The sequence below is a fragment of the Amia ocellicauda genome, chromosome 20, assembly GCF_036373705.1.
Source record: "Amia ocellicauda isolate fAmiCal2 chromosome 20, fAmiCal2.hap1, whole genome shotgun sequence".
In the NCBI taxonomy this organism is placed as follows: domain Eukaryota; kingdom Metazoa; phylum Chordata; class Actinopteri; order Amiiformes; family Amiidae; genus Amia; species Amia ocellicauda.
In genome coordinates, this window is record NC_089869.1 from 19,217,103 (window position 1) to 19,241,485 (window position 24,383).

Genomic DNA, 24,383 nt, shown 5'->3' on the forward strand with positions numbered 1-24,383 from the left:
ATTGTTTATGAGACTCTTTAAATGTATGTGTTTTAACTTTGCAGAAGCTGAACTGATCATATCTCAAGTAAGAGACCAGAAAACAACAAATATTGCTGGTATGAATCCACTTTCAATACCTATTTTGGTGAAATTCAGAGAGAGTACATTGTTAATATTCCAACACATACATACATAGTATTCATTTTATTCTGTAATTCTTTAAAAAAGTTTCATGGTTTAAGGGTTAAGATTGTAAAAATAAGATTGCTCAGCTAAGAAACTATTTCTGCTTGTCCTGACATCTGTTAGTAATCAGATCTACCACCAAGGTTGATACAGACCTTCATTCTTGTCTAATAAAATGCATTTCATTTTCTTTCCAATATTCTGGAAAAGAAGTTTATTTAGCTTGTCAAAACGAGCGTGTTTTTAAAAAGACAAAGGCATCTCCAGGTCTGAAACTGTAATCTTCTATTAAAAATTGTAATGAGTCACTACATTTAATTATAGTCTGTTCTTGGGTATTTCAAGGATGTGATGATCCTTCAGTAACCTTTTATTATTATACAAATTGATGGTGTTAGAGGACAAACGTGATCTCTCTGAAACAATGAGAATGAAAATATTCACTGCATAGTTCTGTATCCATTCCAGGAATAAAAACACATAAAAATACAACACTTAAGCCTGTAAACACAACAATGACAACTGTATACTTCACTTCATTAGGTAGGCGGGTACTGAAACTGCAGCACATGCACATAAAACAAGCATAAATGTTCATTTTAAGGTTTTCCTTGAAGAGCAGAGTGTCTTTACTTCTCTTACTCTGTGTTCCTATTACATTATTAAAGCTAATAACGAAACCACCTGCTAAAAATTCACAGCCACAACAGACACTACATGAATCTAGTGTTTATATGTGTGTGTGTGTGTGTGTGTGTGTGTGTGTGTGTGTGTGTGTGTGTGTGAGAGAGAGAGAGAGATTTTAAAAGGCCCTGGAACTGTGCTTCATGCAAATGAATGTATTATTATTTCAGAGACAGTAACAGGAAAATTACAAATTAGATCACATCTTCATGTGGGAGACCTTCAGGTCAGCTGCAGATGCTTTGATTCCTTCCCAGCCGGGCAGAAGACCCGGCAAGGCGGCTCTGCAGAGAAGTTTCCATCTGGCAGGTTGACAGGTCAGCCAATGTGCTTGACCTGTATAAAATATGTATCCTCGGGGGACAGATGTGCAAGAATAGTGTTCACATCTTGGGTCTCTCTCAGCTATTCTGATCCTTTAAGGATGAAAAGCAAATTAATCAATTTACTTAGCCTCACCTTTAACATGGTGCTACTCCCTGTACTCAAATTCTTGGTTATAAGACAGCCAACAAGAAGGAGGCGATTGGTTTACTTCACTAAAATATTCAACATCAGTACATAAAATCTTTATTTAATGTAGCCCAGAAGACTGATAATGTAGACCTGGGACATAAATACCATAGTAGACACTTATCAGGTTAATTAATATTAGTAGTATTATTATTAGATTTGAAATAGTTAGTATTATAAGCTTGGTTTCTAATTTACATGGAACAGGCTGGCTACATTTTACTTTTCATGAAAACATACTTGGACAGCAGTAAGTTTGGTACTGACAACAGCGCAGGTTCATAAAGTTGGCACATTTACTTCAAAACATTTAAAAAAGAAAGACATATTTCCAATTTACATTTTTTTTCCCTAGAGACACTTTAGCAAAATATTATCTAGTTAGTATTTCTTCACAGGGCTATGTTCCTTGGGAGCTTGGATGTCTGGAGTTTTTCATGTTTGACTAAATATTTTGCTTCCAAGCCATCTGCATCCTCTTATCCAGACAAAGCTGGCCCTAGCTTATCGAATATCAATTAATATTGTTTAGACAGTCCAATACCTGAATACCTCTCCTTATACAATGTTTTATAAAAACAAAGCAAGAGCAATGGAAGGTTTTCCACAAAATCCAGAGAATTTATCTTAAAAAAGCAGATTTAGAAGAGCCAAAGCCTTAAATGAGGTCATATTTCACAGAAACTATTAACAAAATCTAAAAACATAAGGTTATTTCTAAATTATTCAATAAGCCCATATCCTTTATAAAAATAAAAATAAATTGCCTCAGGGAAAACAGTATTTCACCGGGACAATCAACAGCACTACCAATTCTGAGCATTGGTTTAAAAGATTAAAACTTTATGACAAATTTACAGTACATTTAAATGTAATGTAACCAGATACAGATTAGCTTATTTCCACTGATGCATAACTCAACCACCAAAAGCACCAACACTGCCCCTTGTGTTATGTTTAAATGCCTATAGTATAGATACTTTGAGGCTGTGCATCTAGATTACTATTCGAAAAATAAAAGTACAGCTGTAATTAATCTCTGTATATATAGTGCCATTCAAACGTATTCAGACCCTTCCTATGTTGTCCCATTGAATGCATACACATTTTTTTTTACTTAATATTTTATTAAAAACTTCAATACTCAAACTGCAGACTTAAGATAAGTTACAGCAAAAAATAAAAAGAGAAAAAACTATTTGGTGGAAGCACCACATTTTTTACTCATTCTTCTTGGCAGATTTGTGCAAGCTCTTCCAAGTTGCTTGGGGATCATTCTTGGACAGCAATCTTTCTGCAGACTCTCCATAGGATTCAGGTCAGGACTTCGACTGGGTCACTCAAGAACATTCACGGTCATATTCTTTAGCCACTCCAGTGTAGTTTTGGCCATGTGCTTTGGATCATTATCCTGCTGAAAAGTGAATGTTTGCCTCAGTTTTAAGTCTTTAACAGACAAACGGGTTTTCCTCTAGTATTTGCCCAACACTGTGCCACATTATATAATCAAATGTGTCATAGATAAACTAACAACTGGAACAATACAACCTTCATTCTCCTTCACAAGAAAGGAATGAAGATCTGAAGAACTATAGGTCCATTATTCTACTTCCCATCTTATACAGGGCTCTAAGAAACTAAAACATTGAAGGAAATTGTATAACTCTTATTAAGTATATCTACAAAAAGGCTACATCAACAATCCCACTTCACCAAGACACTGACAAGATCTAGAACTGCAAAGGAGTACATCAAGATGACAGATTTTGTAGATCTCTACAAAACTCTTCAAGGAAACACTTGAAGTGTTCAAAACTTGGGACTGGGAAGACAAAGGAATCAAGTTAACCAGAGCTTATTGGAGCTTATTATATTTGCAAAAACGCTCAAAGTCCTGCAGCTTAAATTTCAAGAACTCTCAGATGTAAGCAATAAAACTGGACTTAAAATGAACCAGAGTAAAGCCAACGTCATGTTTAATATATTTGTTAAATCATAGAAAATTGAATCAATGGATACTTGAAGTCAAAAGTTGTCTGCCTTGGACAACAAAACAGCGCAGAGGGAGATATTATGGAAGAAATCAACATAAGAGTGAAAATGGGTTGGAGTGCATTTGGCAGAAACAACACACAGCTGAAAGGAAATCTAGCCATTTGCCTGAAGAGAAAAAACTAAATATCAAAGCATACCACCAGTGCTCATTTATAGCTGTGAAACCTGGTCACTAAACACAAATTTTACAAACATTGCTAACAACACAAAGAAGCATGGAGAGATGTATGCTTGGAATAACAGGATGAGATATAAAAATAAATGAAGGGATTCAAGAACAAAAAAACATGACATACAGTGAGGGAAATCCCCTGCTGATTTTGTACGTTTGCCCACTGACAAAGAAATGATCAGTCTATAATTTTAATGGTAGGTGTATTTTAACAGTGAGAGACAAAATAACAGCAAAAAAATCCAGAAAAACGCATTTCAAAAAAGTTATAAATTGATTTGCATGTTAATGAGGGAAATAAGTATTTGATCCCCTATCAATCAGCAAGATTTCTGGCTCCCAGGTGTCTTTTATACAGGTAACGAGCTGAGATTAGGGGCACTCTCTTAAAGGGCGTGCTCCTAATCTCAGCTCGTTACCTGTATAAAAGACACCTGTCCATAGAAGCAATCAAACAATCAGATTCCAAACTCTCCACCATGGCCAAGACCAAAGAGCTGTCCAAGGATGTCAGGGACAAGACTGTAGACCTACACAAGGCTGGAATGGGCTACAAGACCATCGCCAAGCAGCTTGGTGAGAAGGTGACAACAGTTGGTGCGATTATTCGCAAATGGAAGAAACACAAAATAACTGTCAGTCCATGCAAGATCTCACCTCGTGGAGTTTCAATGATCATGAGAATGGTGAGGAATCAGCCCAGAACTACACGGGAGGATCTTGTTAATGATCTCAAGGCAGCTGGGACCATAGTCACCAAGAAAACAATTGGTTACACACTATGCCGTGAAGGACTGAAATCCTGCAGAGCCCGCAAGGTCCCCCTGCTCAAGAAAGCACATGTACAGGCCCGTCTGAAGTTTGCCAACATCTGAATGATTCAGAGGAGAACTGGGTGAAAGTGTTGTGGTCAGATGAGACAAAAATCGAGCTCTTTGGCATCAACACAACTGGCTGTGTTTGGAGGAGGAGGAATGACCCCAAGAACATCATCCCCACCGTCAAACATGGAGGTGGAAACATTATGCTTTGGGGGTGTTTTTCTGCTAAGGGGACAGGACAACTGCACCGCATCAAAGGGATGATGGACGGGGCCATGTACCATCAAATCTTGGGTGAGAACCTCCTTCCCTCAGCCAGGGCATTGAAAATGGGTCATGGATGGTATTCCAGCATGACAATAACCCAAAACACACAACCAAGGCAACAAAGGAGTGGCTCAAGAAGAAGCACATGAAGGTCCTGGAGTGGCCTAGCCAGTCTCCAGACCTTAATCCCATAGAAAATCTGTGGAGGGAGCTGAAGGTTCGAGTTGCCAAACGTCAGCCTCGAAACCTTAATGATTTGGAGAGGATCTGCAAAGAGGAGTGGGACAAAATCCCTCCTGAGATGTGTGCAAACCTGGTGGCCAACTACAAGAAACGTCTGACCTCTGTGATTGCCAACAAGGGTTTTGCCACCAAGTACTAAGTCGAAGGGGTCAAATACTTATTTCCCTCATTAACATGCAAATCAATGTATAACTTTTTTTAAATGCATTTTTCTGGATTTTTTTGTTGTTATTCTGTCTCTCACTGTTAAAATACACCTACCATTAAAATTATAGACTGATCATTTCTTTGTCAGTGGGCAAACATACAAAATCAGCAGGGGATCAAATACTTTTTTCCCCCACTGTAATTGAAAGAGTGAAAGTATTAAAATGGCAATGGGCCAGATACATTGCAAGAAGATCAGAAAGCTACTGAATGGTTCCCAAGAGATTAAAAAAGCCCTAGAATATGACCACATAAAAGATGGGAAGATGAAATAATAAACTTTCCAGGTGTGATGTGGAAAAGGGAAGCTACAGATTGAAGCAAATGGAAACATCTTGGGAAGGCCTTCAAGCAGCAGTGGATCGATATAGGCTGATGATCGATGTATGGACTCATAATATAAACTTTCATCAATGCAATATAGTGGTAGTCTATAGTATCACATTATGCACAAGCTGTCATGTGAGGGAAATCCATGAATAGAAAGCTTGTACCATTACCTTTGATCATATAGGCCTAGTGTGTGTGTGTGTGTGTGTGTGTGTGTGTGTGTGTGTGTGCGCGCATGTATACATATGAATCATGTATCTTCCTGCAATAATATAAATTAACTTCTAGAATATACATTATGAAAATGAACTTGATTTCAATATTGTAAGGTCTTGCTTTCCCGTTTTTAGTCTTATATACCCATTCATTCTCCTTTATTCCATTTGACAATACTGAATTTACATCCTTGGCTTAAAAAGTGGGATTGTTCCTTTGCTTTGGTCTTGCCCTGCTTGTGCATCTGAAATAGATTTTGGACTTTTGCAAATGCATCCTTAATGCTGAATTGGCAGTGACTTCACTCACGGGCACTAATGTTAAAACTCAGGATGTAGCTTGCAGCATCTGGATTATTCTTTTATTTCTTTAGCTGCCAAGATGTTAGCATTGTCGTTTGTCTGGCAACAGCATACTTTATTTGGAAATTTACAGCTTCAAATCTGGCTGCTTCAGGATATGAATCAAAATGAAAGTTCACACAATTCAGAACCTTTCAGGTATTGAGCTAAAGAGAAAAGAAACATGACGCAATAGCTGGTGCCCTGGTTTTCAAACAGTTCTTGTAATGCTACGATACTATTGGTCTCTTAGAATGCAGGTCTCACACGGGACTGTGTTTATCTATCTTAATCATACATTCGTCAGTTACAGAAATCTACTATACATCACAAAAATAAGAGGGTCATCGAATTGGGGAACATCTAATGAACTGCGTGATCCTCTCCTGCAGAGGAATGGAGGAGCATCCTACAGAAACATCTCCTCACCTTCACTGGAAGCATGCACAATTGTGGGGTAGCTCAGAGTGACAACAGACAGTACAGAGAAATTTTATTACACTTCTCATAGGCATCGACATCCTCTTCATCATGAACCGAAGGGGCATTTGTTGCTTGCGGCCACATTGATCTAGTAGCAGACTTGAGTGTAACATTTCTCATTTTCAGTATTGTATTATACAAAAGGGCTACATTATGCTAGGGAGAGTCAGTACAATATACATAGAAAGTTCTGACTGTGGTGTGCTATATTACTTTTCAGTTGCATTACTGAGGATAACAAATGTATCAAAATAATGTACAAGAAAGCCTTCTTTAACCTTCAGAAACAGCGCTAGTAGTGCTCCCATTGTTAGACTTCTCATACAGTATTATGATACAATACACTATTACAGTATAAAATGTCTGAGTTTTAAGCATCTAATTACTTTAGAAAAAGCATTACACAGAAATGACTGCATTTGAACATTTCATATTTGCAATTCCACAGATCATATTTGAATCTGTACCTGACAGTAACACAGGTTAAATATAAAAGGGGTAATGTTTTTCTATATGTATATTATTCTCTCCTGTTATTAACAAATTAACTGTTGCGGTTTCTTTTACTTGAAGAAGCTGTCGTGACTGGCAGTGATAAGGAATATTACAGTCATTATATAATGGAAATCTTTAAAAAATAAAGAGCATTTGCAAATGAAAGCAAGCATTAAAAGACAAATTATTGAGATCAACATATACCAAAAATTATCATTGTAAATCTGTATAATTGGGTTTTATCGGCATGCTAATTTTCATTTCATAAATATTATGTAAGAATGTTCAAAGAGACCCATTACCAACAGGTCATTTTGTTTCTTATTATGCTGACCCTAATTAAAGGTTTCAAGCTTTTTTAAAAACATTTAATTAACCATTCAGAATATGAGGACAGTCTGTATACTATTATGAGTTATCCATTTATTCATAATAATTATTATTTACTGCTCTGATTACATAATAAAAGGTTATAGCTTAATATTGCATCTCTCATTTTAGTTGTCAGACATGAAGAATATATACAAAATATATATTTTTACTGAGTTGAAAAAATAGGCTGCAGCTGGTGTATATGTATGACCTAAGATACTTCCAACTGAAAGCACACAAAAAAATTAAAAAGTCCATTGGGAAATAAACTCCGCAGTTTTTACAGCCAAATTAACTCCTGACGGATTTCTAGAAATGTTTCAAACTCCTACAAAGATGTACAGCATTGTGTCTTTACAGAGATGCAATAATCAAAACAAAATCTCAATTTTAACATTCCGACAACAAATGGTCAATTCATGTGGCATAACCACACTTGTTTGTCAATTCAGGATGTAAATCCCAGAGATTAGCAGAGAACAAAATCTACAGAACAGCTCAGTGTTAAAGCAGCTCAGTTAAAAACTCCCTTCAGACAGCACTGCGCAATGTGAAATCATCGAATGTTGCATTTGCAGTGTACAATAGAGCAAAGAGCCATCTCACCTTCACTTTTATTCTGCCAAGGTCTTTATATCCCACTTATTTCCCTGAAACACCCCTGTGGCAAAGTTGCTGGCTGTATCCTACTCGACACGGTGCTGGATTCCCGCAGTCTCCCCCTACTGAGACTCTGCCTAACAGGCTGTAGGGGACTGAACTCTGTGCCAAATCATAATCCCTTGCTGAATTTCACATGGGGCTGTTTCAGTTCTACTTAGAGCCATCACTCATTGAAATAACTGCGAGGCTGTTCAGCAATCAAGACTCTGTGTGTGTGTATTAGGGAGGCAAATGATTGGGTTGGATGGCAGGGGTGGGGGTTGGAGAAGGGGATAATATTTGTATATTGGGTTCCTAAAACGGAGGGCAGGCTATAAGGGGGAAAGGTGGTTAAGAGAAGTTTAATATTGGAATCCTATAGACAGCACCGAATCACTGAAACTCAAAGTGGAATCACAGGCCCAGTGTAAATACCTCACACACAACCTGGAACTCAACAGGGGAGGGGAGAAAGTACTGAACAATTAGATTTCTGTGCAGGACAGGGCTCATTTAATCAAATCATGTTCTGATATAACACATACTTAAGCCCATTTGAGAGTCAGCATTTTGTTTGATATAAAAATCTTCACAACTGCTCTTTTAATTTGCTTAATATTTTCCAAGGCACGCTATTATCAAGAAAAAGTTCCATTGCAAAATATACATCAGCTAAGGCAGAAAAATATTATTTAGTAATTAGTCATTGGTAATCAAAGCATATTTATAAAATGTAATGGAGGCTACTCCCCCAAAAAAAATAATCTTTCCCAGATAGAGACAGCTCAAATTCTCAAAATCCTAAATAATTGGTACACAAAATCCGAAGAGCAGTACTGACGTTTGAGATGCAACAAAACTCTTAAGTCTGAAGCGCCACTGTTGCTTTTTTTAACAACGCCACAATCATGCAAGTAATGCATTTTAACTGCAAAGCCACGAACACAGGACAACATCACAAATCATTAGTTTCCACAGGACTTCCCCTAGAGGAGATGATATGGTTAATATTGAGAAGTGAAATAGCCTCATGTTGGGGATGATAACACTTCAAATCTCAGGAAAGCATTTCCAGACTGATGTTGTTGTTTACACACAAAGTCTGCTATATCACTATAATTGAGGTGCTGCAAATGACAGCATGTTCTATGCAAACAAACAACTAATTAGCTCATTTAATCATTTGGCAAATAAATGTGACAGGCCCTTTTGTTAAAGATCCCTTCTTAATTTACATGTAATAACCACAGTATCCCTACAAAACAGGGACAAATTTAAATTTCATTCCGGAAAAATAACAGATCCTTTCGATTAAACAGCTGCTTAAAGCACACCAGAGAACACCCACGAGCTAATGGTTTGTGAAAAACATAGCAGCTAAAATTAACATTTTATTTTTCGGTGTTACATTTTTTTTTTTTTTTATCAAAACACTTTTGCAATATCATTTAACTCTGTAACGGGTACAATGCATGTGCTGAGTGGTGAATTACGTTGTATCTTATACTGAAAATTACATTGAGGTTATAATGGTGGGGCGCTAGGTGATTCTTCAGGAACAGAATATTTATCTACATCAGCTCTTAAGGAGCAGATAAATGCATTAAGAGGCTTAATGTTTCAAGATTGCAAGGCACAACATAAGGAGGGGAAACAACGAAAAATACACCTTTCACCTCCAAATGTCAACACAATAAATAGTTCTAGTGAATTATAAGACTCTTGTTGGATTCATGCATAAGGAGAAGGTCCGTTTCTCCCAGGCTGGAAGAAACTGGAGAAAATGTATTTCTTACCCAGCTACACTGACACAAAATCTGACTGAACTTGCCAGCTGGGACACAGAAGAGTACTGGACACAAAACAACAAATATTACATCGTCAAAAGCTGTACACATGCAGCTATGTAGTTATGAGCAATATAGACGCATTTATACAACCTGTCAAAATAAAGAGACAGAAAAGCTTAGAAGCCACCTGAAATTAAACCCTTTGTGAAGGTGAGGGAAAGGGCAGCCATCCACTTGCTGCACATATACTGTACAGGGTTTTGTCAGAAAGCTGTAAAATGTAGGCTCTACATACGGAGGTGACTGAACTGAATGAATGAAACACACTACAACATTAAGTAAGACCTCTACAAACAACGTATGAATCGAAACCTTGTTAATTGTTGAGAAAATTGTGCTTACTATTCGTGCACTGTCAATACAAATAGTTTTTGTCTAAAAGATACAATTTATGTTTAGATATAAAACGGGTTATATCGTGTATTGGTGTAGCACTCATAAAACATTGTCTCTTCTCCCTGGATTGCCCGAGATGGTAATGTACAATTAGCGTGAAATTCCACTAGTACCCAAGAGTATGCAAGAGTCCGCATTAATGAAATTGTTCGTCAGGCCAGCAACCTAATTGTTCCTGCGTTTTGTTCCGCTCTATTCCTATAGTAATATAAATGTCTCGGCTGCGAGTCTCTGGACTGGAAATTACATTGTCATTGCCATGGATACAAACGTAATTCTTCAAGCCCGAAAATTCTACGTGCAATCTGATTGATCCGATTAGATAGTAACAGAGTTAAGTCTCAGAAAGGTTAAAATGTTTTTCCCCACCAAGTATCTAATTTCGTGGAGTACAAGCAAGTATTTATTCGATCTGATGGCTCCAATAAATTAAACCATCTCGATCTCAACCGATAAAGAAGGTGGGTTTCTGCAGTTCTCTGAGAGCAAATTTGAATTAAACTCAATGTATTTTACTCCTCCTTTTATGGAATCTTAATTAATCCTTTAATTGTAACCATGCTGACGTCTGTTACAGTCTGTAATACCTGCCTGGAGCCAGAGCTTTTTGCAAAACCAATACAGCTCTCTCTTAATCATGAAATAGGAGAAACTCAAACATTCAATGTTCAAGACAGAAATCAGAAGACACTTCTTCTTGTTACAATCTGGAACAAACTCCCCAGCGATGTGGTTGAAGCTGAAAATTTGAGAACATTTAACACAGACTAGATAGGATCCTTGGATCACTTAGATACTAATGGACACCAAACGAGCACGATGGGTCAAATGGCCTCCTCTCGTTTGGAAACTTTCTTATAAAGATGCACTAATTCAGTGTCTTCTCCATTTCGTAATGCAAAATAATTGATCCTACCCCAATGGAAAGCTGTGATCTGTATTAATCCCCTCGTACTCTGAACACCACCACACTAAGCTTTGATGATGATTATGATGAATGTAACTACTGATGCATTCACCGTTCTCTGAAGACTGAGCTACATCTGGCAACAGGTCACTCTGGTACTTCCTTCAGTAACCACACCAAGTCCAGTTAAAGCCAGGTGCCACTGTGGTACTGTGTCAAACTTCAGACGGGCTGTGATGACCCCATACAAGCACCTGCCTCCACTCAAACACTACAAAGACTCGCGTACTGTGAGATCTGGATCAGCCTTTTTAGGTTTTTCATCTCCAGCATCAAATGCAGGTAAAAAAAAAAAATAAAATGTTGTCTATGAAAATCAAATACAAAATAAATACAAAAAAAAAAAAAACAAAGACACTAATTTCTGTTTTTCAATTTAAGACGGTGAATTCTAATATTGTAATTAGACCTTGAGAATCCTTTATCCAAATAGTTCCTGAAACGTTAAGGAAGAGAATGATCTGTCATTCATATCGAGAGTGTGTGTGATCCGAGCATCACAGCTCTGTTCAACATCGCCTCCTGGTGGTTCATCACAACGAGGAGCAATCAAACTGTAGTGAGTGCTCATACAATCAAGGGTCTATTACTACGTATTACATGAATTATGGCAATCTGATTCACACACAAAAAAAAAGTCATAAAATGGAAGATGTAATAATTCTACTAACTTAAAAAAAATGTATCTTACAATGTTTGTACTGTGGCATGCCCCATCTTAATAATAGTACATTAAACCCAGTTCTTAAATTGTAATTTGCAATTAGCATGTGCATAAAGGCTTTGACTTGGTGCAGGCCAATCTTAACCAATCAAACACAGGTACATTACATGTCATTATTATTATTTATTTAATGACATCTTTAGACTAATACAATGATGAGGGTCATAACTGAACAATATGAATTATAATCTAAAGAAAGATACTGGTAAAATTGACTAAAATATTCTATTCAGTCAATCACTTATAATAAATAAATGCAACGCTTTTAAGTTTAAAATATAAAATACGTATTATTGGCATTAGTAGTAATAGTTACAGTGAATACCCATGTATTTTTTATATTATTATTTAGTTTAAATTAATTTCACTAGGTGGCAACCAAGAGTAATTTTAAGTGTTTTACAGCTGAACCACCAGTATTGTACACATGTGTCTAATGACATAAAAAAGGTAATTATATCTACAGCTAACAGATCAAGTCAGATGGGAATAAGGGTGGAGCGTGAATAACATGACTGTTTGGCTGAAAAAAGCAGTCAAGTCATCCTAAACAATGTCATTGAATAATGTATTATCAAGTGTACACCAGAGTTCACCAGACTATAAACCAATATAATTCCTGATAGAATAAACTAAACTAATGAGTAGGGAACCATCTCTATATTTTTACACATTAAGGAAACGGGGTCTAAATGAACGGGATGTATTCTAGGAATGTTATTTATTTATTCTCTACGGGAGTCCAAGTAGAGGATGTAACCTAATGATCTTTTTGCTTTCCCACAGAAATTAATCTGCTTTTCTCATTAAATTATACTGTGATAGTACAGACTGACAGAATAGGAACACAGCCTTTTAATACTTTCAGTGTTGCTCCTTAATTGTACTATTATTTTATATATAAAAAAGACTAAATATATTATATTCAGATGCGAATAACTCAGAACATATTTTTAATCAGATCAAATATAAGTTTCTGCCTTGTGTTTTAGTACAATTTCTATTTCTGTGATTTTGTCATTAAAAATTAATTACATCACTGAGCTATGACCACAGTTATAAATCTCTAGCCGTAATTGTAGATGGAAAAAAGGCATGAAATCTCCAACTAATGCCAAAGCTATTAAAAGGTACACTTTTTGCCATTACAATTATACCTTCAGTTTACATTTTTCCTGGACTTGCTCTGGTCATGCACTCAAGATAATTACTTCAAATGTTTCTGCAGACCAGGTTGATATATAGTTTATTCCAGTTTATGTTACTGTTTAACAATGGGATCACTTGAGAGAAGTTGTCTGAAGCAAAATAAAAGCAACCTAAAGAAGCCAACCCAACCCAATAGGAAGCACTTACGTTCTGACAATACTTTTTTCGTTTTGGGACACTGTTCAACCACCCTAAACTGATCTCTCCATTACATACCTGGTTCACTGCATTATTTTGGAAAGCAAAACATCTACATAAATATATTCATACACACTGTACACATTTTTATAGTGGAAAAGTGGTTTAGGAATGCCAATTCCTGACAGGATTTGCGAGTACCAACATCTGGTTGAACAGAGTGCATTTATAATCTAATCTGTATATAAGCGATAGTACCCAGCTGGGAAAAACAAGCTTTATATGCACATTCCAAGCTGATCGCACAATTATTTTGGAACACAGAGAGACTGGTTGCAACACCTGCCATCGGGCCTAGTGACCTAGACGTGTCTGTCTATTAGTCTACTGTTCCACACGGCACAATTACAGGGTCTGAAAGAGTGAAAAAATATCTGTAAATACCATTAGTAAGATCGGTGCTTTGTGAGGTACCAAGCAATGGACTGTATTTAGAAGTTAAATAAAGCATTAACATTCATGAATAATTAGATTCTTACTTTACCAGCAGCAATTTTGAAGGTTTGGCAATAATAATAATAAAATGCATCCCTGTTATTACATTAATCTTTAAAATTCCAATGCCTTCGACGGTTTTCAAAGTGTCTCGTGGCATACACAGCCTTCAGGAAAGAAACTTAGGAAGAGCAGCTGAACAAAGTTGTTTTGGTCATTTCGAAGGTGAAGAGACAGAATAAACACTCAAAACAGTTTATTTTATATACTACATTAGATACTAATTTCTTCTTGCCAAGGCCAAACATGTACATTATCCAGAACAGCCTCATTGAAGACAAAACATTTCCATTAAATTATTCAGTGAACCAGTGCTCCTCGACAATGAACTCATTCAAATTAAATTGGTTTAGCACGAGATGAAGATTGAGTTTCATGACACATCAACAGAAAGATGTATTATAATACAGTAACTTTGAGAATTACTGAATGCCAACACCCATCAGTGAAAAAACATGAACACAGTAACAATTGAGTAATGCAGAAGTAGATCTTCCTTTCAATTTTTGTCATGGCAACACATCTTTTGGATGTGCTATTTGCTCAGTTATTGACTAGACACATTACGTTCTAGTATTAACATAACTATTCTTTTGTTACAGCTTTTATTAATCTTCTTCCAGAGACCATCTATGTAACAGTTGTGATTCTGCCAATATGTCCTTTTATCCAACTATCTTGAATCATGTTATTAATCTTGTGTGAATCATCACTGCATCAGAAAATTGATGAGGTGGCCAATTATACTGTATAATTTTTTGTTTTTTCAAACAAATGAAAACCTGCTGTTTAAATTCTAACTCTCAAATGAATGAATACCACATCCCATGATTTGCAAGAGCCTGAAAAGCTCTTTACTGATAGTGTTAGTGCTTGGCTTTGACATTAACCAAAGGCATAATCCTATTCTAACCTTAATGCCTAGTCTTGATTTTAGCCTTAATCCTAAACCTGGCTTTAACACTAACCTTATGTTTAACCCTCCAAACTAAGTTGCTAGTGCCTTCTGTTAAAAGGCTACCTTCAAAACTATTACATTTACCTTTAACGGTAATCCCAGCCTCGACTAAAGCCCTTAGCCTTGGTGTAACACTTAACCTAAGCATAACCTTAACCCTAACCCCAGATTTAACCCAATTTTAGCCTTTAACCCCAGCCATACACCTAATCAAAACTTTGACCTACCCACAAATCCAAATATACAAACCTGTATCCTATCAAGTTTATTTTTTTTGTCAGAAGCCACTTTACTTATCAAACAAAAGATGATAGGGCGCCATTTTGTAATTTACGTTTCACAGGTAGGTCAAAGTTTTGATTTGTTCTCTCTCTAAAACTAATTCTAACCTTAGCTCTAACTATAGGTTTAAGACTAAGTCTAAACTAAGCCCTTACCCTAGTACTAATTGTGGTTTATGTATTGTTTATGCCATGATGTATTTCTTTGACGCAAACTCTGTTTTAACACAATCATATTAAATCTTTCTGCAGCTGTTAGTGTTAACAATAGACACCACTAGAATATCTTTCTTCTGAATAGTCATTTGGCATAGGTAGGGAAATCCCCTGCCTATATTTTATCTAACCACACAATGGAGACATTTCTTGATGACTTCACAAAGATGAAAACATCAGATTTTAAAGTATGCAGTTTTTCGGTCTCACCTAATATTATCGTTTTGTATTCTGGTCTGTTCTAACTCTAAAGTTATTTCCTTTGGCATGCTTATTATGTCTGAGTCATCATCTGCTCAGGACATTGGAGCAAGTTATGCTATCTACAGTTTCTCCTCGGCAAGCCCCTTTGAATCCAGTGTTATTTTTTCAATGACCCTAGTAAGAATTAATGTCTTTTGTTAAACAATTACTATACTATGAGCTAGCTATAGATGTTGCTTTCACTACTATAGTGACAAGATAAGAAGTTTAGATTTCCTTCCTTCAGATAGATTGAACAGTATATTGGGAAATTTCGCTATCGGTGCTTGGTCATATGGGTGTCCCCTTCAGGTCCTGCTTCGACTGCATCTCTTTCCCGTCCGCCAGGAGATGTCAATGGGCCCCACAGAGCCTCCCTCTCGTCGGGCTCCTTCACTGTAGCCGTGCTGCTGCTCTGAGTTGCTGTTGCTCTGTCTCGCTGGTTGCCTGAGGCGGGGACTCATAACTGCCACCCTGCTGGTACTAGGCTTCACTCACCAGTTCAGTATCTGCCTCTACTGAGTGTTCGTCACTGCCATCCCTGCCACCCTGCTGCTGGGGCTCACTTAATTCGGTATCGGCTCCTGGTAGAGATCTGTTACTGGTGCCCTGCGTGAACTGTCCACAAACAAATCTTAGTGCCTGTTCGCTACTCAACATGGGGAAAGCCATCTGAACCGCTTCTCAGAGTTACCAGAAAAACTCTGAATCGGTCTGCCCAGGCTTTTGGAACAGCCTGCAGAAGTCGAGCCTTCAACACCCTCTCATTCGCAGGGGACCTCCACACAACGGCACCCCATGACCCCTCTCTTTTTGTTGAGCTTGCAAATACTTTAAATTTTTTTCAATCAGCACAGCTTTGTGAATTCTATCCCACTCCTGACACCAATGTAGCATTTGGGATAGCTAGCTGGATTCACTGCTTACAAAAACAACAAATAATAAGAGGAGAGTCTGGGTTAATGCATCAAGTTTTATTCCCAGAAGAACTTTTTAGGAACAGCACAGTTCTCGCTCTTGCTCTGAACTATTTATCCCCTCTATATCTCATCACCCCCTGCGATCAGCTGCTCCCAATCCCGCCGCCCCCGTTGTTCCCACGCTGGGGTAACCTTCGATCCTGGAAACTACCATAATTCCCCTCAATAAAACAGATCCCCAAACAATCTGCCCCAGCCCCCAACACACACAAATGACAGACAGACGCACACTGTAGTCCCTCCATCTCACATAATAGGCCCAGATCGCTACAGTATTTATTTTCATTGCGCCTCTCAGGGATGTTTAAATCATATTTACTACTGAATAATAAATGTGTGTTTTTAGAGAGAGTGCAGAAGATATATTATTCAGCTGTATGGTTTCTTATTTTGGCCAGTAATATCAGTGGCTTCGATATGCGTGCTAGAGACCAAAACAAACCTCTTCAATCAACACAACCAACATATGTCAAATTTGAGAAAGATATGACAGTTTAATAAACAAGCTGCTGGTGCGATAGTTTCATGAAAAGGAGATGGAGAGGGGGAAACGTAATGCATTGTCGACAAACAATGTCTGCATTTGTGAAGCTCTACAGGGCGCCAAGTGGCAGCTTTTCATTTGTTGATTTATTGAGAAATAGATAATAAAAAAAGCAAAAATAAAAGTATCTTCCTGTGCAGCTGTTTTTAAAAAGTCTGCTTATGTTCAGAAACAGACACAATTTTACCCTATGAATATGGTAATCAGGGCAAATGTGGACACTGGTACAACATAGTGACAATTCAGCCCATTTAATTAGTAATCACTACAACATCTCCTTTTGTTTCATTTAAACATCAAAGCAGAAAAAACAAAACCTTTGGTATCTTAATACATCAAATATTCTGCCCATATTGCGGTTTTGTCAGAGTATTACACAAAAGATGGAGCATACAATTACGTGATTAAAAAAAACTTAAATGAATGAGAACTGCTCTTCATATAAACTTGGACAGCATAACCAGTGTTTGAGACCTTTTATTGCAACAGCAGTTTTCCATGAAGCTACGTTCAAACACACCAATACCATCACTTTTTGTGTTTTTTGGTTGGATTTTTTTGAGCGTTTCAGTAATTCAGATGAAGATTGTTGCACTAGTTGGTTAAATTAATGTACACACTGAAATACAAGGAGTTTACAATTTGTTTTTGCTGTCAGATTCTGAATGTTCAGAGAAACAATGTCAAATAATTTTTAGTTAATGTCAGAAACCCCAGCACAATGTTATATAGGCTTAAAAAACCTCAGGTCTTTAATTAGCCTCAGTTTTCATATGATTTACCTATGAGGTAGACAGGACCCACTGACACAGAAGTGTAAAGTAAGTTGATCTGCAGTTCTGTCCTGCTCAGACCTCCAGTGCTCTGCTGTGGTAGCTAATCCCCAGGCTCTCCCAGTGCAAAGCTGTGTGTGTTTTGGCACAGTGCTCCAGCACAGGAAATAAATACTGTACATTGGAGACCTTGGAATTCCTCTCAGAAATTCAAGAGGAACCAAACAGCTAAATGATCACCTTGAGCGACTGCAGTTTAGCAAGGCATACATCCCATTCAAGAGAGCACAAAAGACCCACAGTACCCTTCTGTAACATGTGTTTGGTTTCTGTGGAAACAGAACAGGAACACCAAAGATTACTTTTGACGGCGGTTCAGATTATTAACCTTTTCAATTAGCTTATTATTGGCCACAGAATGTGCTGTACAGCTGATACAAGACATATTTCCATACCACGCAGGAGCAATAAACTACCATTTGTTGCAATTGCAGCAAGCAAAAGGACCATTTTATAACAGAAGTCCATTCTGTCGTAGAGTGCTGGCCCCCTGACATGTGCCGTCTGCTTTGGTTAATTATACTTCTGAGTATGGCGTCCAGGAGGCCACCGAAATGATTCCTGCATTTTCTCACCTATTATTCATTTAAAAGAGCCAGCAAAGATTTGACAGAATTGAGACCAACACTCCTACTCCTTGGGCACCTATCAAGCAATGAATGAAGCCCTGTAATAGGCCCACATTTGTTCCTTTCAAAGATACTTAACACCAAAGAAAAAAAAACAGTGTAACATCCTGGCAGACATTTATATCAGGAGCAGTACAAATTTAAATAATGTTTCACAGACACATTGCAGAGTTCAAGTGAAGTTATTGTAGGGCCCTAAAGTTAAAGCTTTAACCTCAACTAGTCATTCTAAAAATGTATCTTTTAGCTAAATGAATGCATTTCAAATACATTAAATTCACTGGAAAACAAATATTTTACATGTTTAGCCAGAATTCTGCCCAACAACTTATCCACACTTGGCATTGTATGCACGTTAGATTTGTCAATGTCATTTCCATTTTCCATGCTACCTAGGGGTATTGAATGATATCTGACAAATAAAGTAAAATAACACTGACACAACTAGTTTTAAAATAAGTAAAACCTGTGCCCTACAATTGCTTTAATCTATGCCCTGATCTCTTCAACCCGATATGCTGTTCATATATGTTTGTCAAATGGTGTTCACATAAGCACACAATTCAACCAACTGCGGTCCATTAGCTAGATATTATCAAATTGGGGAAAAAACAACAAACAAACATTATTTTCAAGGGGAAAGTCTTAAAAACTTAAGTAGTCTTATTGCATTAATCTGGCAGAGGAACGATACAGCAATTGCATATAAAGGTACTCCTACACAGAGTATCCTTGAAAGAGCTTTGTCCTTCATAGCCATGCAGAAACAACACATTTTCAAAGTAAAATGGAGCTGGAAAAAATTAACATAACTTAATGACATACTCCCACTTGGTACTGAGGAATGTTCTATGTGAGACCATGTAGAAAGTATGCAGTCCAAGGCACCAACCCTAACACATAACATGCCTATTTTAGCTCTCTTGCCAGATACCACAGACAATAGTGTGTCCTTCTTACTACAAGACCAGATGTTCATTTTGAGTCATCAGTCTACCTTAGTTGCAGAAACATGACAGTGAACCCATATGTAATGTCATCTGCACAATTATTTTCTGCATATGAAGGGTATTCAATGTTATTAATTGTGATTTGACACATGCTCATAAATCAGAGATTGCAGAAAACTCAAAAGGTTAATTTAGTTTAATCAGAGGATTATACTGGGACTGTTATACAGGTTTCACCGATTAGATGGCATTATCCTGGAAGTGCAAAATGCTTTATCGTAAAAGGTGCAATTAGTACATTTTTAAGGTATATACTCCTTCACAGGATATTAGACTACAAAGCATATTTACTTTTCAGTACAAGTTGCAGTAAACGTTCTGTGGTTATGAAAAATAGCAAGCAATACTGGGGTATATATAATCTGTACAAGGTGAGAAACTCATTTTACACAGTCTACAAAATATTATTTTATTCCTGTATCTAATGTAATACAATTACAGAGACCAGTTATTGTTTGCTTAGACCACAAAATGTTAAATATTTCTTTATGACAGCAAAATTACTTTTAATTTATTGAAGCAGCACAACTTTGAAGTGATTCACTGTCTTGCCTACATCTTAATAGTTTTTTTTTTTATTCCCAGATATACAGTTACGCTGTGAAGTGTCTGAGCTGCTGAACTAACCTATGACTCATGTGAAATTGTTACAACGTTCTCCAATACAATCTTGCTTCTCCTGACACATTTAATACTAATTATCTGAATTATATATAATTTAGGGGGCAGAACCAAAGTGGATTAGCTACATCTATCACATACCACAGCCAAAAGAAAAGCTCTATATTACCATGCATTCATGTTTTTAATTTTCACTTCAAATTGAATTCCTGTTAAGTTTAATCAAACCTTAGGGCTGTATTGTGATGGAGATATTGTATAGAAACAAGAGGGACTGGTGGCAAAACAATTTCTACTGAAGATGAAGGGAAAAACAATTCACTTCCCAGTCTAGCTGATTTTTAACTTACATTATACGTTAATATAAACACCAAAATAATAACAATTGTCATGGTGGAGATAATGTAGAGATACGCATACATCTCTGGTGATAGTAACAGTGGATCAAGCATTTCTGTAATGCAACAGTGTTTTGAAACACTTTAGGAGGATTAAAGGAGAGAGTGAACTTTAGGATTACTATACAAGTTATTCACTAGTAGCATTGTTGTGTAACTGGATGCACAGTAAATCATATCTATGAAGCTATCGCACGCGAGTTTGATGTTCCCAATTAAGTCGGACTAGGCAATGCATGCGAGTATGAATGATGTGCAGGTCTGTATGTACAAAATGAATCGGGTCTACATTTGTCTTTCTCAGCCAAATACAACTTATTTCTTCTAGGCTTACAAACATATTAAAAACAGACAACACATTAAACAGATTAGCTACTTAATTGTATCATAATTGAGAACAGTTCTTCGTTAGAAAAAAAAACAATCCATTACAACTGCTGCATAGTACCTACAATTTGTCACCAATATATAAAGTGAGTTTATGACGAAAAGACACCTAGTTTACCTAAATAAATACATATATAGATAGATGTATAAATAACTCTTTAAATTATAAAACTGTTTAACAACCTAATTACACTGAATTTACTTAAAAACACAAAGACAAAACCATACAAAACTGTAGATTATTTCTGCATATTTTGTTTAATAACAAAATGGTGTGCTTCATTTGTGAAAACCACAAACACTTACCTCAGCTTTCTTGGCCCTGAGCAAGCGGTGAAGTGTTGAGTGAGGGCATGACCTGACAGCCTGGAGGTCACTGATGTATTCAATCACAGACCTGACGTGTCTCTCACCTACACGATACCTTTTTCTGCAAACAGTCTCCCATACTTTATCTCCTATGTGTCCTGAAGGGAGAGTCCCCATGATAGCCCTTGTGCCGGTATACACAGATTTCTTCACCTGTCTGTTATTTTTATAGTACCTTCTGACCAGGAGAGTGGAGCGCTCCTTCTTATTGCGGACAAACTCACCCTCTGGCCAATCTGCCAAAAGGTCATTCCCATTATTTTGGGGATTAACGATTGGCTTTAATGCCATTCTGGCTGGAGAAGAGCTTCCACATAAACTGTCAGGAGGGAACTTCCCTCGGTGTTTCCTATGGCGTCTTTCCAAGCTTGAGTACCCATCCTCGACCCAGCAATTACATCCTAAAAACGCATCTTCATTCAAGCAGGTTTTCATGACCCCAAGCAGACTGCAAGAGAAGCCGCTGCTCATGCCTGTAGAACAGTCCAATGGCATCGTGTGTCTGTTTGTTTTAGTGTCGCATTGACGAGGAACAATGCCATGCCTCTCGATGCTGGCATCAGAGTTCAGTTGGTTACTTATCCCTGCTAAGCAGCTCACCTTTGGTAATCCCTTGGCAAACAAGGTCTCTGAAGGAAAACCCTGTGTTCCCAACTGTAGCTCCGGATCCTGAGGCGTATCACTGTCCTGTTTAGTAGGAAAGTCAGGCTCCTGGCAAACACTTTGTACTTCCATGGGATCACATGTCTGAAACAGCTGGTTGCAATAGAATCTGCCTGTGCTATCCCTCTGTGTAGAGCTGCAATGGTCCAGGCTGTCAACGTGTACGATGGAATCCAATGCCCCAGATTTTGTGTCAAAAAACTTGTCTGCACGGCAGTCATGGGATATTTCTGCATTTGGAGCGAGCGGTAAAAGACAGGCCACGGTTCCATGGCATTGGGAGTCCGCATCTGCTGAAGATGAATTCGTGTAAGTGAGATCTCCTGTCAGGTTGGCCTCACGGGTCTGAAGAAAGCTGCTGTCTGAAGAGTTCAAGTTATTTCTAGTCCCAGCTGACAACGCAGATACCACTGTCCCCTGCCCTCGAGCCTCAAGCACAGACGCACCAGTTTCCTCAGAGTTCATGGCAACACACAGGGTAGATATATTCCTCTGGTTCTCCTCACTAACCTTCATATCACAGACCATCTAGGGGGGATAAACTAACACTGGAGTAAATCACCTTGTTTAACAAGCAGAGGTTTCCGTCAAGAACACACAGGCCATGCATGCTTAAAGCAGATGTGCCGTTAATAGGCAATAAAACCATTCCAGCTGTGAAAACCAGGCAGGGAAAACTGATCTCCTGTGATGGAAGAATTTCCAGAGCAAACTGTTGCCGAGTTTGGAGGTTGCATATCAATGTTGTGCTTTCTGAAGTGACAGGCAAGCTGTTCTGCTGAAGCGCCAAGGAGCGCAGCGTCACCGGAGCCCCGACTTGCCCCTCCTCACTTCCCGAGCGTCCGTCTCCTCCTGAGCTAGCAGGAATTTGGAAACTGAAAAACTTTCTGAAAAAACAAAAACAAAAAAAAACACATGAATAACGTTAGCACAAACACAAACAATTCTTCACACATAAACATTAACTTTGTCTGTGCATTAGGTCTTCTAATACAATTTAGTGATTTTGTTTGCAATTATAACATTACTTATCAAATGCAATAAAATAGTTTTAGGATAAAAATACAAATGATTATCTGAAAATTACTTTTTACATTCCAAAGAAAGTTAAGAGTAGAACGTAATGTAAATCAAAATATAAACACATTATCTATGTGTAGCATTTTCAGCAGTGCATAGGTCTAAATTACAAAGGATGTAGTTTGATTTGTAAATAGAATATAATAGCATTTTCCAGTTCACTTTTGGTCCCAGTTATTGCTCACAATAAAGGATATTTGTAATAAGTATCTAGTTAAAAAAAAAATCATTTGTAATAAGTGATTGTACTCAATTAAAATGAATCATCTGAATGGTAATACATTTAAATTAAATATGGAATTAGTGTGAAGTTAATGGGCTTATGGCTACTTTAAACAATTGAAGCATTAGTTAAGACTCAAATTCTGCATTTGCCGTCATAACCCAGGCCACGTACGCACTTGTTTTACATGCTGAAGTTCATAAATGATTGTATTCTTGAACATATATGCATCAATATGTTTATCTCAGCACTCAGGTACAACAGTTCAACTCACAAGCATCTTATACAAATAACAATTGAGCCAAAAGCTACTCTTCTTTGCAAATTAATTGTTAATGAAAACGCAGAATGTCTACATGTATTTTCTATAGCCATGTGGTTGCAATAAATACAAAGTTCAAATTATATTTGTGTAAGAAAAAAAAAATGCTTTGAGAAATGTGAAGACGTGCTGCAGAGATGCAGGATCTGAAAACCAAACTAGGACAGCGAAATCAAGAGAGTGTGTTTTTTTTAGGGAGCCATAACATTGTGACATTCCTACTAAAAATATCTCAGTTGCTTCCGGCAGTTTATTTACTTGTATATTCCAATATGTAATCCACTTAGTTATACGGATATGATTGATAAATTACCTTTAACATGTATTTTATTGATAACTAAATAGCAATTTCAGGCTAAATATCTAAAACAAATTATGCTTACAGTACAATGAATTTTCATAGAAGGCATACAATATGACTGTACAAAATATTCATATCATGTGAAGTGGTTGTCCTGACTGGCAGCCTTGACAAGGAGATGAGTTACGTAAAAAACGCCCACGTTCTCAGTTCTGTGTTCCAGTTTCGAACTGTATGTCCTGTGGGATTTTGGGACAAATGAAGCAGCAAGTTCAGAGCTGCGGATGGCCCAGAATGGCTGGTCTTGCTTCCCTGTTGTATGGCAATAAGTGTGTCATTATAAACAGTTCTGTATTTGTTTGTTGTTTTTACAAAAAGCATTTGCTTTCATTCAGTCTTAACTGATGCATACAGCTAACTGAATAGAAAATATTCTACTTCTGAAAAGGTCTACTTCTGAATGAACAATAGCAGCAT

The 24,383-nt window shown here is 37.3% G+C and overlaps 1 protein-coding gene across 6 annotated transcripts in view; it reads right to left on the reverse strand.

Moving 5' to 3' along the window:
• The window catches only part of plce1 (phospholipase C, epsilon 1), an 84,345-nt gene that overhangs the window by 50,044 nt on the left and 9,918 nt on the right, over window positions 1-24,383 (reverse strand). For all 6 annotated transcript variants that reach the window (XM_066693612.1, XM_066693610.1, XM_066693615.1 and 3 more), the window contains exon 2: window positions 21,255-22,867. In XM_066693612.1, the coding sequence (XP_066549709.1) occupies window positions 21,255-22,508 (1,254 nt within the window). In that variant the 5' untranslated portion in view covers window positions 22,509-22,867. The remainder of the gene's footprint in view (window positions 1-21,254; window positions 22,868-24,383) is intronic.